The sequence below is a fragment of the Polistes fuscatus genome, unplaced genomic scaffold (genome assembly GCF_010416935.1).
Source record: "Polistes fuscatus isolate 324 unplaced genomic scaffold, CU_Pfus_HIC Scaffold11, whole genome shotgun sequence".
NCBI lineage: Eukaryota > Metazoa > Arthropoda > Insecta > Hymenoptera > Vespidae > Polistes > Polistes fuscatus.
The window spans coordinates 5,809,933-5,824,125 of NW_025113009.1; the positions used below are offsets into that span (position 1 = coordinate 5,809,933).

The following is a 14,193-nucleotide window of genomic DNA, read 5'->3' on the forward strand; positions in this document are numbered from 1 at the left end:
TATGGAAAAGGATTATATAGCGAGAAAGGGGGTGGGCCCTATTGGAAAGATTTAAATAAGCAATACAATTACATCTTTTAATTTCTATGTTAAGCGTGTTTCATCGAATCAAAATTTAATCAATAAACGATATGTTATAATTTGCACAATATCCAACTCGATAATACTATCTGTTAAAAATCTTTCGAATCGATCGCGATCACGATAAATTTATTATGCAAGACAAGTTAAATACTCGTTTTTACAAGGATACGAGCTGTTGTTTGCCAAAGCGATCTACTCCGGGAAATAAAAAAAGTACATTATTCAACTTTATCTGATATCTTTTTATCAAAATGTTATTCCCAGAAAGATTTAGAAAAAGAAATGTGCGAAGAAGTATTCATATTAGAATTGCGTCACCTAATCGAATTGTTCTTAAATGTACTTGAGGCGTGATTAGAATCAAACGAATACATTAACCGTTGTTGGTCAATGCGCGAATCAAATTTAATCGAAAGAATTATTGTTGTTTTAAGAATTATACCTGTAATTAAAAACGCGATTAACAATATTAATTATTGAAATTGATATTACATGAGATGAAAATATATTTTATTATATATTTTATGTACAAGTATAAAACCGACAATTTATATATTACCTAATTATTTAACTATTATAAGAAAGAGCAATCATATTGCTGACAAATCAATGTCATTTTTTATTTAAAATATATATCTAACAAAAGTAACGTAATAAATATGTTATAATAACATAGGAGTATTATTTATTATAATCGTAATACTAATTAGTAGAAAAGTTTAATACATATGAAAACAAAAGATTTATACAATTCAAATACCAAGTAAATATATTTCCTAAATTTTTAAATGCGTGATTGTTTGAAATGGAAATAATTAGCATAATAAATGTTTAATTTTCTTTTAGATAAAAGTAGATATACTGTCTACATCTAATTGCGATAACATTTCATCATCGGAATCATTATTACTATCACATAATATATTTGCAGCCCAATTATCGTCGATCGATGGCATTTGTTTATTATCTGATTTATTATTATTATTTTTTACCACGTTTTCACTAGGCACATCATTATTTCCGGGAATTGATTTTTCCAATGTTAAAACATATTTACTTTTAAAACTCGCTAATTTTTCCAATCTGGATAGTTTACATTTGTTCTTGTTATTTTCTCTATTATCACTACAATTCGTATTTTGATCTGTAAAATATTTTGATGAAGCGTCTGTTGGGACCTCTACAGACAAACTGTCATTATGTTTCACTAAATTTTCTTTATTTTCTTTTACTAAAACATTGCTTTTTGAGCCTACATTCTTGTTTATCGTTATTTTGTCAATATTTTGTAAGGATATGTTGGTTGATTTATTTGTACAGGCTGCAGCAGCAATTTTTATATTGTCTTTATTTTGTACTATATTTGTATTTGCAGAAAATGTTTGCAGCAATGGCAATGAAGGTTTTTCATTACTATTTGTATCTATATTACAATTATGCGATAGATTTTGATTTTTACAAGTTTTTTTGCCATCTTTCTCAAAGGATAAACTATCTTCTTGATTAATATCTGTATTATTGCAACTACTTTCTTCTATTTCATAATTATTATCTTGAAGTGGAGATAAATTTGTCGAATTAAATTCATTGGTCATGGAGAATTTGTTCTTTAAAAGTTCCATATGCGGTGTACGTATAATATCTCCTACATGAGAATAAATTGCCAATAAATTTGAAGGCGAAATTAGAATATGATATTTATGTATAATAAACGTTCCTGAAATACATAATAATCCTACATTTTGTAATAAAATGACAACATTTTTGTCGAAAGCTCCAGGATATTTAGCAGGAATATCTGCATGTAGAGTTCCTTCAATTTGATCTGTAAAGTCTTTCAATACAATAGGAGGATTTTCATGACTATAATCTATACTTTCTATTATGCCTGCAAGAAATGGTATTTTAATAGACCGATGCTGATTTGCACTAGCAATTTTCTTAACTTCTGCTATTTGGTAATTTTTCAAAAATTCTGCAGGTAAATCATTTAACATTATTTGCCAAGCACCTTCCGAAAACAAATTTTTTGTATTCTGAGAACAATACTTTGCTAAGCTATTATCTTTCTGATCTTGTACGCTTTCATTTTTACTATCTTCTACATTTATTAAATCTGAAATTGGAAGTGTAGCGTCAATGAAATCTGGTAATAATCCAGCCGGTCCTGGAAATTTTCTTACAAGAGTTGTTTTCTTGTTAGACTGTTTTTCGATGTTAAATATAGAAGATGAAGACTTCGTATCATTTAAAAATATTTTACTAGATGAAGTAGAAGGCCTTAAATGTTGCATTAATAAAGATTTTCTTGAATTTGGAGATATATCCTGTACATTATCGTTAATCTTTTCATTCATTTGTTCTTTAATATTTTCTAATTCTTCTCGTCCCCCATTATTATTTTTTCTTATGATTGACTTTTCATTATGATCGTTTACATCAGAAACTGCGTTATCAAGAAGACTTTTATTTGGATAAGAATTTGATTTTTGTAATTTGTTTTCCGAGTCATTACAATCACCTTTGCTTTTTTCCCTATTTAGAATATTCTCACTTCGAGAACGAGTAGGCGCAAAAGTATTAGAAACAGTATCAGTACTACCTGTTACATTCTGGGCATTTTTTTTATAAAAAATATCAAGAACCATCTTCCTTCTCGAACTTTGTATATTTCCATCATTTTCTGAAGAAATAGTATTTTCAAAGCATTGTTTTTGATTTCTGTTGAATCCTACGTCGATCATATTAGACTCTTCTTTGTTATTGCTTGTTGTACTTTGTTGTTCATTATCTAATTTGCGTTTTTTAGCAGGAAATTTTGTTTCATCATTTTCACCTAGTGAGAAGAACTCTCGTGCTTTATCATCTAGATATTGCGAATATTCCTAAAACATATTTGATTTACATTAACTATATTATTTATTTATCATATTCTATCGATATCCTATTCATTACTTAATAATTTTAATAAACGAAGAAAATCATTTTATAATTACATACCTCATCACTACTCCAGTCTTCATTCTGAAACATATTTTTTATAAACTTATAACATAAACACAGAATAAAACAAATTAACAGAGACTAATATAATGATTAATTTTTGTATAAATTTAGAAAAGAAAACTGCTAAGTAGTTGCTTTTCTTTGCATTTCTGCTTATGTTTAAATTAAAGGGTTAAACAATTCTTGATTTGTTTACATAGATGTCACTAGATGCATTCGCATGCAGCGCCTCGCTGCGGACGTTCTTGGAATTTTGTTTCTAATCATACAATTAATTAAATTGAATTATTATCAGATTTATTAATCGCAAAAAAAAACAGTAGTAATGTAATTAACTGTTCTTTTTCGTAAATTTGATTAATTTATAATATGAGTACTTACAAATACAAGTTCATTCGAATGATCGTGAATTCATTCAAATGGTCGTAAGTATTTATATACTAAATGATCCTAATTATAATTGCGAACAAAATTAGGCAAAAGTTGTTAACGTAATGTGTTAATAAATTCTAAAGAAAATTAAATGTATCCAAATGATATATTAATGCAATTTTGAAGGATAGATAAATTATTCAAATAGATTAGAAAAATTCAAACGCAATGACTTCTTTTATTTGAGTACTACGTTTTCAAAAAAAGCTTAAATAAGCCTTAAACAAATAGGCCATACATATAAAGGCCTAAATTATCACGCATTTTTAACTTAACGTTAAAAAATAATTATATGTTTTAATGAAGCTATCTAATAATCGATAATAACTGCAGCATTTCATTTTTTTTTGGTCTTACATGCTACACGTAAAATATTAATTCCTTGATTTATAATATCGAACGGGATTTGCGATAATAATTTTCTTTTTTATTTATTATTTTGTTTTTCATTAAAATTTATCGCTATAATAAGTAGTAGTTAACTTATGCTGATATATATTTATGATTTTTCTTGGGATGATTCATGGGAGAAGACATACATGTATGAACTGTGCAATGTGAAAAAAAGATAAGAAATTTATTTCAAATTAAAAAAAAAAAAAATAGGAAAAAAATAAATAAATAATTGCGATAAATAGTAAAAAATAATCAAATTTGGTACATGAATTTTATCTGTTGAGATTGAATCCCCCTTTGTTTTTCAATGAATTTCCTTCGCGCGATGTTTAATTTATAATTAATTAAATATATTATCTTTGCTAAGATAAATATTCGTTAAAGTTATATTTGCAAGTTAATGATACTTTTTTAAAAAGAAAAGTAGTAACTTCGCAACGAACAGATTAATTTAATTAGTTTCTAAAGTTCGTGTTCTTAAACGAATGAAACTAATTCGTTCGCATTAACTACCTTACCTTTAAAATATAAAGATTAGAAAAGCGAAGATTTGTTTTCTTTTGTTTGCAACGTCGAATAAAAAGAAGAATACACACGTAGAGATGACTGTAAAAAGATGATTACGTACATTTGGAATGTTAAAACGTGTGGTTAAAACAAAAATATGAATGATTTTTTTTTTTTTTTCATTAAAAGACAAGACAATTATATCAGCTCCTTAAAAGAGATTAAATAATTTAATGATGAATTATTGCACGACTTATTTTTAACCGCATTTTACACGTGAAGCATATAATTTTAGATGGAGGGGGAGGGTACCTATTACAACGATTCAATCAAACATTTATTTATGTAAGGGCTCAACAAAAGTAAAGACAAAAAAAATTGCTCACGATAACAAACGACACACGACTTTTACTTGTACGTCATCGGTTGTCAAAAAAGAATAAAAAAATAAAAAAAGAGAGAGAGAGAAAAAAAGAAAATAGAAAATAGATAAGAGGGCAGGCAGGCAGGCAGGCAGGTAGGGAGGGGTTTGTTTTTAAGAGCTTCTCGTTAAACTCGTTAAACGATATATTCGACGACTGGCGTGTGTGACTTCGTATTGTTTGGATTTATTTAATAATATATATGGTATCACAATAAATCATAAAGGTGCTGTACACAGATGAATAGTACGTGTGTGGGGGGGGGGTGTGTATGTGTGTGTATTTAATACGATGACAAAGCTATATAATATTATATTTTTCTCCTTCTTCTTAGTATACTCTCTCTCGACTCTCCCCTTTTCTTCTCTTCCTCCCACCCTCCCAACCTCTCTCTCACTCATCAGAAATAGGAACAAACAAAAATAAATATATGCGTTTTTTTTTTTTTCATAAAATACGACGACTAATCTTTATCAATTATATAATGCACATATAAAATTAAAAAATATAAAAAAACCGTCCGGTCTCGTTTATATACGATAAGAGCAATAATATTATACTGGCGACTTATTCGATATCGTCGATTTTATTAGCGTATGAAAGTGCGATGCGTTAAGCTTATTATTCTCCATCATTTTCTTGTCATTGTTAATAATATACGACAATGTTTTATCTTCGCTAAATTTCATCGTAGGACATACGAGTTTAGTTAGTTCTTCTGCTGTGAACTACGGGCAGGGGGGCCATTTTACGAGCACCAGATGACTTTTCGCAATCCTTAGATGGATCACGAGATAATTACGATAAAATCACTTCGAAAACAGATCTGATTATTTACACAACAAAATTATTCAGAATCTTTTCTCTGTTTCTCTTCTTTGTCAAAATCTTTCTTTCTTTCTTTCCTGTTTCTCTCTCTCTCTTTCCATCTCTTTCTTTCGTCCTTTCATTCAAAGATACACTCATACAATTATCACGCTCACACAAAATCTTTCCCGTTGCTCTTTTACCCTCGATTGGTTCATCTTTTTTTCCTTCTATTACTTTAAAATTTTTTTTAATTTTTATTTATTTATTTTTTTTTTTTTTTTTTTTTCTTTTTCTTTCATATATAATATTTCATTGTTTACCATCCTCACCGATTTAGATATCTAATTGGGTAATCCTTTGCGGCACGCAACCGAAACACGGTTGGAAAGCTAAGAGTAATAATAATATGTGATAAAATTTCTTAGTTGTGTATGTCGTTTCTTAGTCACAAGATAAAACAAATCCAATGTGGGTTATTTTTTTTTTTTGCTTTTTCTCTTCTTTCTCTGTGTGTATTCATTACATATATATATATATATATATATATATATTGTATATTATATATATATATATATATACATAACTGTTATATTTACGCGTAATTAGAGTAAAAATGTTTTCCTTTGATAAATGTTCCTTAAAACGCTACCAAAGGATTATGGGATCTCATTGAAATCCTCCTCGTGAAAAAAAGAAAAAAATAATAAGAAAAAGAAAAGAAAAATGATTAGTATATAACGATAACGATAACGATCCGCCTAATTTGAAAAGGATCCGGGCTCGTATTATAATAATTAACGGATCCATACAAGATATGCTCTTTTATCGTAGAGCCATTCAATCGGCACTCGAGATCAACTGATTATCGGTGTGTGCGACTACGGGAGACAGATCTTTTTTAGGTACGTCATCCTCGTTTTTACTATCCGTATTTATTATCGTCGTCGTCGTCGTTGTTGTCGTTTTCGTAATTTCGGCGTTATCCGCAGTACCATTTTGCATTACTTTCACTTTAGTTGTCGAGGATGATTTAGTAGTACTCGACGACTGTCCAGACGAAACTTTAGATGTAACTTTTTTAATTGGCGAGTGTGCCGACGTTGATGTTGTTGTGCTAGTTAATTTTTGACTCGACATACGTTTTGGTGTATTAGAATTAAGGCTTGTTGTAGCGGACATAGAAGAACGTGTTGTTTTAGTTACTGGAGAACTCGTAGTACGAGACATAGAGATTTGCTTGTTAGCAGTCTCTTTGATTTGTTTGTCGATCATTGGTGATTTTGCTGAAGAAGTACGCGACGTCTTGGTCATGTTATTACTAGTCGAAGTTGTTTTAGATTTCGTTGCATTTGATAAACCACCACCACTCGTTGCATTCGTACCTGCTGATTTAGCAGGTGATTTAGCTGCCGTTGTAGCGGAAGTAGGTCTTGATTTGCCGGTCGCCGATGCGGTCGTCGTTGTTGTCGTCGACGTTATCGCGGTAGACGATGTTCGCGAACCCGACGTAGTTTTACTTGCACTTATTTTAGATGAAGCAGAGGTGCTAGTCGATTTGGTGGTAGCAGCAGCAGCTTTTGTGGTTGTCTTACTCAAAGATTTAGCATCGTTACTAGGAGTAGATTTCTTTTCAACCGAGCTGGTAGTAGTACTTCTCGCCGAAGCTGGTAAAGGCTTTGATTTCGTTTGGGCACTGCTTGGACGCGTAGCAGTCTTCGTCGTTGACGATGTCGTTGCCGATGTTTTGCTAGCCGTTTTCGTCGTTGTTGTTGATTTTGCTGCATTAGTAGAAGTTAAAGATTTAGTGGGCGCCGGATCCGCAGGTATTGTAGTTATTAGATGTTTAGGGCGAGCAGCTGCACTTCCAGTCGTTTTCTTCGTCGTCGCTGTTGCTGCTGTCGAACTTGAAGATTTGGCCGTTAAAGTGACATTCTTAGAGGGTGAAGTTGGAGTAGACTTTGGTGGTGCAGCCTTAGTACTTGAGCTGCCAGGCTTCGTTGATCGAGTCGTCGTAGGCTTTACTTTGGTTTTGTTGCTGCTTGCGTTAGTAGCAGATGTTGCTGCTGCGACTGTTGCTGCCGCGACTGTTGCTGCCGCGACTGTTCCTGCAGCTAAAGCTGGTCTCGCTTTTTCTTCTTCGATTTTTACAGGTTCTTCGATTTTTACAGGTTCTTCGATTTTTACAGGTTCTTCGACCTTTAGAGATTCTTCTACTTTTAAAGGTTCGATCACCTTCTGTTCTTCTACATCCTGCACCATCGTTGCCGGTACAGCCTCAGTAATGTCTACAGTTTTAGCAATATTCGCAGGCTCTGCAATTTCTGCAGTTTCTATCATTCCCATGGTGGTAGTAGTATCTACGAATTTGGTCATTTCTATATTTTTCGCAGATTCCTCGCTCTCTTCGATTCCCATAGAAAGGACAGTTGTCTCGGTATCTGTAGGCGTTGATATGGGTTTTTCTAGTTCGAAAGCATCCGAAGCTTTTTCAATTACAATATCTTCTATGGGTGTCACAAGTTCTGTAGGCTTTGACAATTCTGTTAATTCTGTAGTACCAACTGATTCTGTAACTTGTACAATTTCGACATCTTCCTTAGCTTCTAATGCTTCTTCTTCTTCTTCTCCCCCTTTCGTATCTAAAAGTAAGTTTTCTTCGACAGCTTCTTGTACAACTGACTCTTTATGTTCAACAATGTTTTCATTCATCATTTTATCTTCGATGCTTGGAGTCAATTCGGCCATTGGAGATTCCTCGGGTGTAAAATTTTCAGGCTCTAATTGTTTTTCTAAACCTGTAAATTCTTGTATAGATTCTGACAAATTTAACGCAACCGTATCATCGACTTTTTCAAATTCATTAACGTCGACTTCAATTTTGTCAGTAGATTTTTTCTCTGTAATATCTTCGAAAGAATAAGATTGAGGATATTCGTCAGTTTTGTTTTCTTCGATGTTATCTATTATAGGCACTTCAGTGGTAGTTTCGTTAAGTTTTGACAAATTTTCAGTAGGTCGATCATTTTCGGAGACTGTCTCCGAGGCAAGCGTTGGTAGAAAAGAGGATGATTCTTTTTGATGATTCTCCGTTGAATCAGGTTGCTGCAGTATTAGCTCCATTGAATCATCTAATTCTGTCAAATCTAACTCAACCGTACCTTCTTCTTTCATCATATCGTCAGGATATTTCCTTTCTGAAGAACTTTCCCACTCTCTATAAATTTGTTTGCCATCCATATTAATATTACATACAGATTCATCCATATGTTGCGATGGTTTCTTACTAATATCTTCGAAAGAAGATTTAGGATATTCGTCGGCTTTGCTTTCTTCGATGTGATCTATTGTAGGAACTTGAGTAGTAGTTTCGTTAAGTTTTAACAAATTTTCAGTAGGTCGATCATTGTCGGAGACCGTCTCTGAGACAAGCGTTGGTAGAAAAGAGGCTGATTCCTTATGACAATTCTCCGTTAAATCAGGTTGTTGTTGCATTGGAGAATCTTCTAAAAATGATTGTTTCGATGCGATATCAGACAATGCTGGTTCTTCGGTACAAAACGGATTGACAGAACTCTCACTTGGTTGAAATTCTGGAACCTCTGAGCATAAGTTAAAAACCATAATAGGACGTTCTTCCTCTCCTGTAGTTAACTTGAGATTTTCCATGGAAGATATTAGACCGTTTTTCAAAGGTTCAGCAGATGTTTCCACGAGTTCCGCCGTTTCGATCGAAGACATACACGAAGGATTTAATTTTGACGATTCATCGATCGTAGATGACAAGAAATTGTATTGATCTTGGGATATCGTAGTATCTTTGAAAATTTCCGATTGAATTAAATCCGTTGCAATTTCGACTGGTTTATCTGCGATAAGTTCGCTGTTGTCCTTGCTTAAAATAATATCGTCGTCTGTCGCGATATCTTTTTCATCGTCGACGTATTCCGCTTCTTTGTGAGTTTCCGCTCGTTCGGTTTCTTTTTCTTTTTCCTCTTCCTTTTCTTTTTCCTCTTCTTCTTCTTCTCGTTGTCCAACACTCTCTTCCTTATTTTCTAACAACTCGAAAGATTTATTATCCTGTTTCTTCGAAAAATCGTGCTCGAATGATGTGTCGATTGGAGACGACGACGGATGATGTTCCAATTCAACTTGAATAAATTCCGTATTTTTCGGTTCAACGGAATCTTGAAACTTTAGGAAAGTATTATTATCGTCCTTTGACAATAAAGATGACGTTTGCATTTCATTAGAATCTCCGTTTGATAATATATCTACTAATTCTATGCGATGTTCTAAATCCGTCACTTTTGGGGATTGGGAGGAAGTTTGTATTTCGGAAGAATAATTTTCATCTTCAAAATCTTCATCGCTTAGATCATGCACAGCATTTAAATCTACTTCCTTATTAAACGCTGCTTTGAAATCGCACGGAGTATAAGAAATTGTCATTGGATTATCTCTATTATAAATATCGCAATCGGAATCCCCAAAGGACTCTCCCAACGTTGAGACATCAGTTTTATGTAAATCTGTACTTGTTGTACATAAAAAGTTTATCGTATCATCCCCATATTCGGCTTTGGTAGAAGAGATTTCAGATTCGTCTAGACCAGCGGCAGCGGCGGCGGCGGTGATGGCGGTTGCTGGGTTCGTTATTTTCTGTTGCTCCGTATAAAAATCATAATCGGAATGGGCTGCGTGATTGCCATTAGACGATGAATCTTTCTCATCGATTTCATGAGGTCTAGCAGATATTTCCTCGTCAAATTCTTGTTGGCTCGGTATCTTTATATCGTCCATCATTGTTGTTTTCATAGGAGAGCCTGCAACGAAACTATCATTTATCGCACTGATTTTAATCGTACGCTTTGGCGACGAGACCGGAACAAATTCCGCCGCGTTAGGATTCAGTTGAGAATCCATATTTTTTTCTTCCTCTTCTTCTTCTTCTTCTCCTCGTTTATTATATTCTTCTTCCTCTTCTTCTCGTTTATACTTTTCTTCCTCCTCTTCTTCTCGTTTATACTCTTTATCCTCGTCGCTTTCTTCGTTTCTTTTTTCTTCTTCTTCTTCTTTTTTTTCAACTTCGTTCAGGAACGCGGAGTCAATTCGTTTTTCTTCGATGCCAATCTGAAAATATACAGAAACAAAAATATAATTAGATTGAAATTTTATGTACATCGCATTATATGAAATTGATTATTTTTTTAATAAAACAAATTCGATGAAACATATATGTTTCGATCAGTCGTTCGTCTTACATCAGTGTTACTAAGCTCGGGTAATATTTCTTCCCCTTTTTGACTCTCGCATTCGCTGCTACTGCTGCTGCTTCTGCTGTTATTATGCTCGGATGTTGGAGACCGAGATAATTCTTCTACGTTATTATCCTCGTCGAGATGTTCAACGTTCTTAATTTCGTTGTCGTTCTTTATTTCGCGGAGCTCTTCGGAAGTTGCAGCAGTATCTTTCTCTTTGTTTGGCCCAACGCGATAGTAATTCCACTCGTCCTCGGAATCCTCGCTATCCGCTACATTATCCGCTTCGGGTAACAATGCATGCTGAAGAGCTTCTGCAATAGGAATAAGAAAGAATTAACAATCAATATATATGCTATAGTTAAGATTTAACCTTTCATGGAGTATTAGTTGTAATAACATAATTATATATTCCATTAGTAATAGTATATGCTACTAATATATAATATTAGTAGTAAATACCATGTTATATGTTACTATCTTGAAATCATGTAATTTTCGTCAAACACATTTTTTCTATTACCAATAGCAATCGAGTATTAGATTTAAATGTATACGAAGAATATAATACCTTATATTTAACTAAATATTACAACAAATTTTTTAATAGGGGGTGAAACAAAAGAAACATTTTCAAACTGAAGAATCTAATAAAATCTAACATAAATGAACATATGTCTACACATATACATATATTCAACAATAAAATGTAGAAAGTTAAAGAGATAAGTTTTTTTTTCGTTGCTTTTACAAGACGTAATGCATTTCATAAGAACAGTGATACGGTAGGGTAAAGAATCCTACGCTATTTAATGCACGGCTGCACTTGTATGCACATAATACGCATCTTACATGTCTCGAGAATAAGAGGATTTATATTTTCTAAGAAAGCATATAAATAATGAATTCCTCTAAACCACTACCCGTTCACAAACTTTACACACAGTCTCAATTAAAAATCGTCGCGATAATCTTTGTTATATTCGTAGTAAAAAAGAAATTTAAAATATAGAAGTAAGAAGAGTTTTATTCGATGAAATCTAGGATTGGACGATGACGATGCAACGACGCCACAGCAAGCCGAGAACCCAGCAGAGAGCTAGCCACGCCTTATTATCGAAAGGAAAAAAATCGAACAACTACAAATCGACGAAAAAGAAATTCGTCATCCTTTCTAAATCTAACTAAAAAAGAATCTAACTTAGTTTAAAATTAAACGACGCTATTTTTTCTTTTTTTTTAAACGAACGCATTATTTTCACCACAATAGTCACCCTTTATTACTCGACAACGAATCTATTCGCAACCTTGGAATCGCGATGTGAATTAACGTAGTAAAAAGAGTACTCTGACCGTACACTCTGAGAATACCGATAAAAACTAAAAAAAACAAAAAAGAAAGCGAATTGACTAAAGTCTAGACAGAAATATCTTGATTCTTGGCACAGAGGAATGAGTACGATAAACGATCAATTGACCTTTTAAAGGTAACACGAGCAACCACTACTACCACCACCAACCACTACCACCACCATTACCATCACTTTCTTTTAGTAAGTTTAATATATAGTCTCGGAGAATACGCGAGAACGAATTCGAATGATATGTTAAAACGTATTACTACTCACAATGTAATTCGAAGAGTATATCAACGAGTATAAGAGAGACAGGTAGAGAGAAATAATAAAAAGGAGAAGGGGAGAGAAAGAGAGAGAAAAAAAGAAAGAGAGAATGATATCACTCCTCGGGAGGAACGATCAGCAGGGACTAAGAGAGGAACTACGCCCGTCAAGAGATGCATTATCGATCTAGTCTGGAGCCACCTTCTCTAGCTCCGTCCCTGGCACCACCCACCCACCTGTGCACCACCGTATAGCAACAGTCGCACCTCATTTCCCGTAGAAACGACCACCCATGTCCCAGGGATTGATCCTTATCGAAGAGATGCGCAGCAGGAAACAACCCATTGTTGGGGTATGTCTATTTTTTTCCTCCACATCCTCCCCTACCAACAACCCTTTATCAAAATGACCTTTTTCCATTACCAAATTATAATTATATATCTATAATCTCTAAAGTCGCGTGTACAGTAATGCTATTATACTATTATCATAGATATATATATATATAATATAATATACAAATGCGTTTGAAATAATAGAATTACGTAGAAAGAGGATAAATGAAAAGCTGCTTCTCCCTGCGGTCCCAGACGGGAAAAAAAGTAATCATGAAAATCCTTCGTGTGTAGGGCGGAAGGGGAGGGGCAGGCACTCCTAACGGCAGCGTAGGGCTTAATGCTCCTCGTCGTCGTCGTCGTCGTCGTCGTCTGTGACGTATGCTTGGAGAAACAGGCTTAAGGGATGTTCAAAAAAGGAACCGCCCACGCGAAGAACACACTCGCTTAACTCGTTATCCGACTCTTAATACCAACTTCTCTGTATTACTACTACTACTACCATCATCATCACCAGTACCACCACTACCACCACCATTGCTACCACAAATGCGATAACATGTATATATATGTATACTCTTCTATCGATTCTAGAGTTATCTACTAACTTCTTTTTTTTCTTTTCTTCTTTTTTTTCTAGATATGAAGAGAAATTGTTGTAGGAATTTCGAAGAAGCGACTAATAAAACTGCACAAGTGTATCAAAGATATGTGTATATGTATATATATACCTTTGATATACCTCTATGCATATAGATATATATACCTTCGCAATGATTTATAGTCTATGCTATTATGGAATACGTTGAGAAGCCATAAAATACCGTCGTCTATAAGGCACTCCTTCCTCCCCCCCCACTCCCATCGCCCCTCGTTGTTTCTTTTTAACTGGCACGCATGTCGTTAACTAGATTTTAATGCGCGTGACACGCGTGGGAAACAAAATACAAATTACAAAATTACGTTGTTTTCATTCTTTTTTAGTTATATTCAAATAGGGATAAAATAATTTTGTTGTCTTATTTATTTTTATATTGTATACCACTTATTTACATATATGTTATCAACATCTACTTCCGTTTCTTTTTTATCTTATCGATTGGCCAATTTGATCGATGACGTGTTAACCCTTCGAGGTCAAAATGTCGTATTTATTACGTTCTTATCGAGTTTTTATCTCCCTTTAACGAGATCGATTATAGTCATGTAGGAAAAGGGAAAGGGAGTGAAAAAAGGAAGTGGGAGAGAATAAGAGGAAGAAAGATAAAATGGCTCGTTTCGTCTCTTTCTTTCGTTCGTACGTAGTATACACCCGGCTAAG

General features: G+C 33.5%; 2 protein-coding genes and 1 long non-coding RNA gene across 8 annotated transcripts in view; 1 reads left to right on the forward strand and 2 right to left on the reverse strand.

Annotated features, from left to right (window-relative positions):
• Positions 1 to 752: 752 nt before the first annotated feature.
• Positions 753 to 3,621, reverse strand: LOC122526398 (putative uncharacterized protein DDB_G0282133). Its single transcript, XM_043649789.1, has 2 exons — positions 3,085 to 3,621; positions 753 to 2,969 (listed from the first exon to the last, which is right to left on the reverse strand). The coding sequence occupies exons 1-2, from the start codon at positions 3,115 to 3,117 to the stop codon at positions 927 to 929; spliced, it is 2,076 nt and encodes a 691-aa protein (XP_043505724.1). The 5' UTR covers positions 3,118 to 3,621; the 3' UTR covers positions 753 to 926.
• A 2,132-nt stretch (positions 3,622 to 5,753) lies between these two features.
• The window catches only part of LOC122526394 (serine-rich adhesin for platelets-like), a 46,299-nt gene continuing 37,859 nt past the window's right edge, over positions 5,754 to 14,193 (reverse strand). For 5 of the 6 annotated variants that reach the window (XM_043649781.1, XM_043649776.1, XM_043649780.1 and 2 more), the window contains exons 3-4: positions 10,919 to 11,229; positions 5,754 to 10,787 (exon numbers count right to left, since the gene is read on the reverse strand). In XM_043649781.1, coding sequence (XP_043505716.1) covers positions 6,495 to 10,787; positions 10,919 to 11,229 — 4,604 coding nt within the window. In that variant the 3' untranslated portion in view covers positions 5,754 to 6,494. The remainder of the gene's footprint in view (positions 10,788 to 10,918; positions 11,230 to 14,193) is intronic. The other variant, XM_043649775.1, reaches the window with a different exon arrangement.
• Positions 12,306 to 13,633, forward strand: LOC122526406. The gene is made up of 3 exons (XR_006306046.1): positions 12,306 to 12,889; positions 13,167 to 13,433; positions 13,513 to 13,633. It is a non-coding gene; the product is annotated as an uncharacterized LOC122526406 (long non-coding RNA).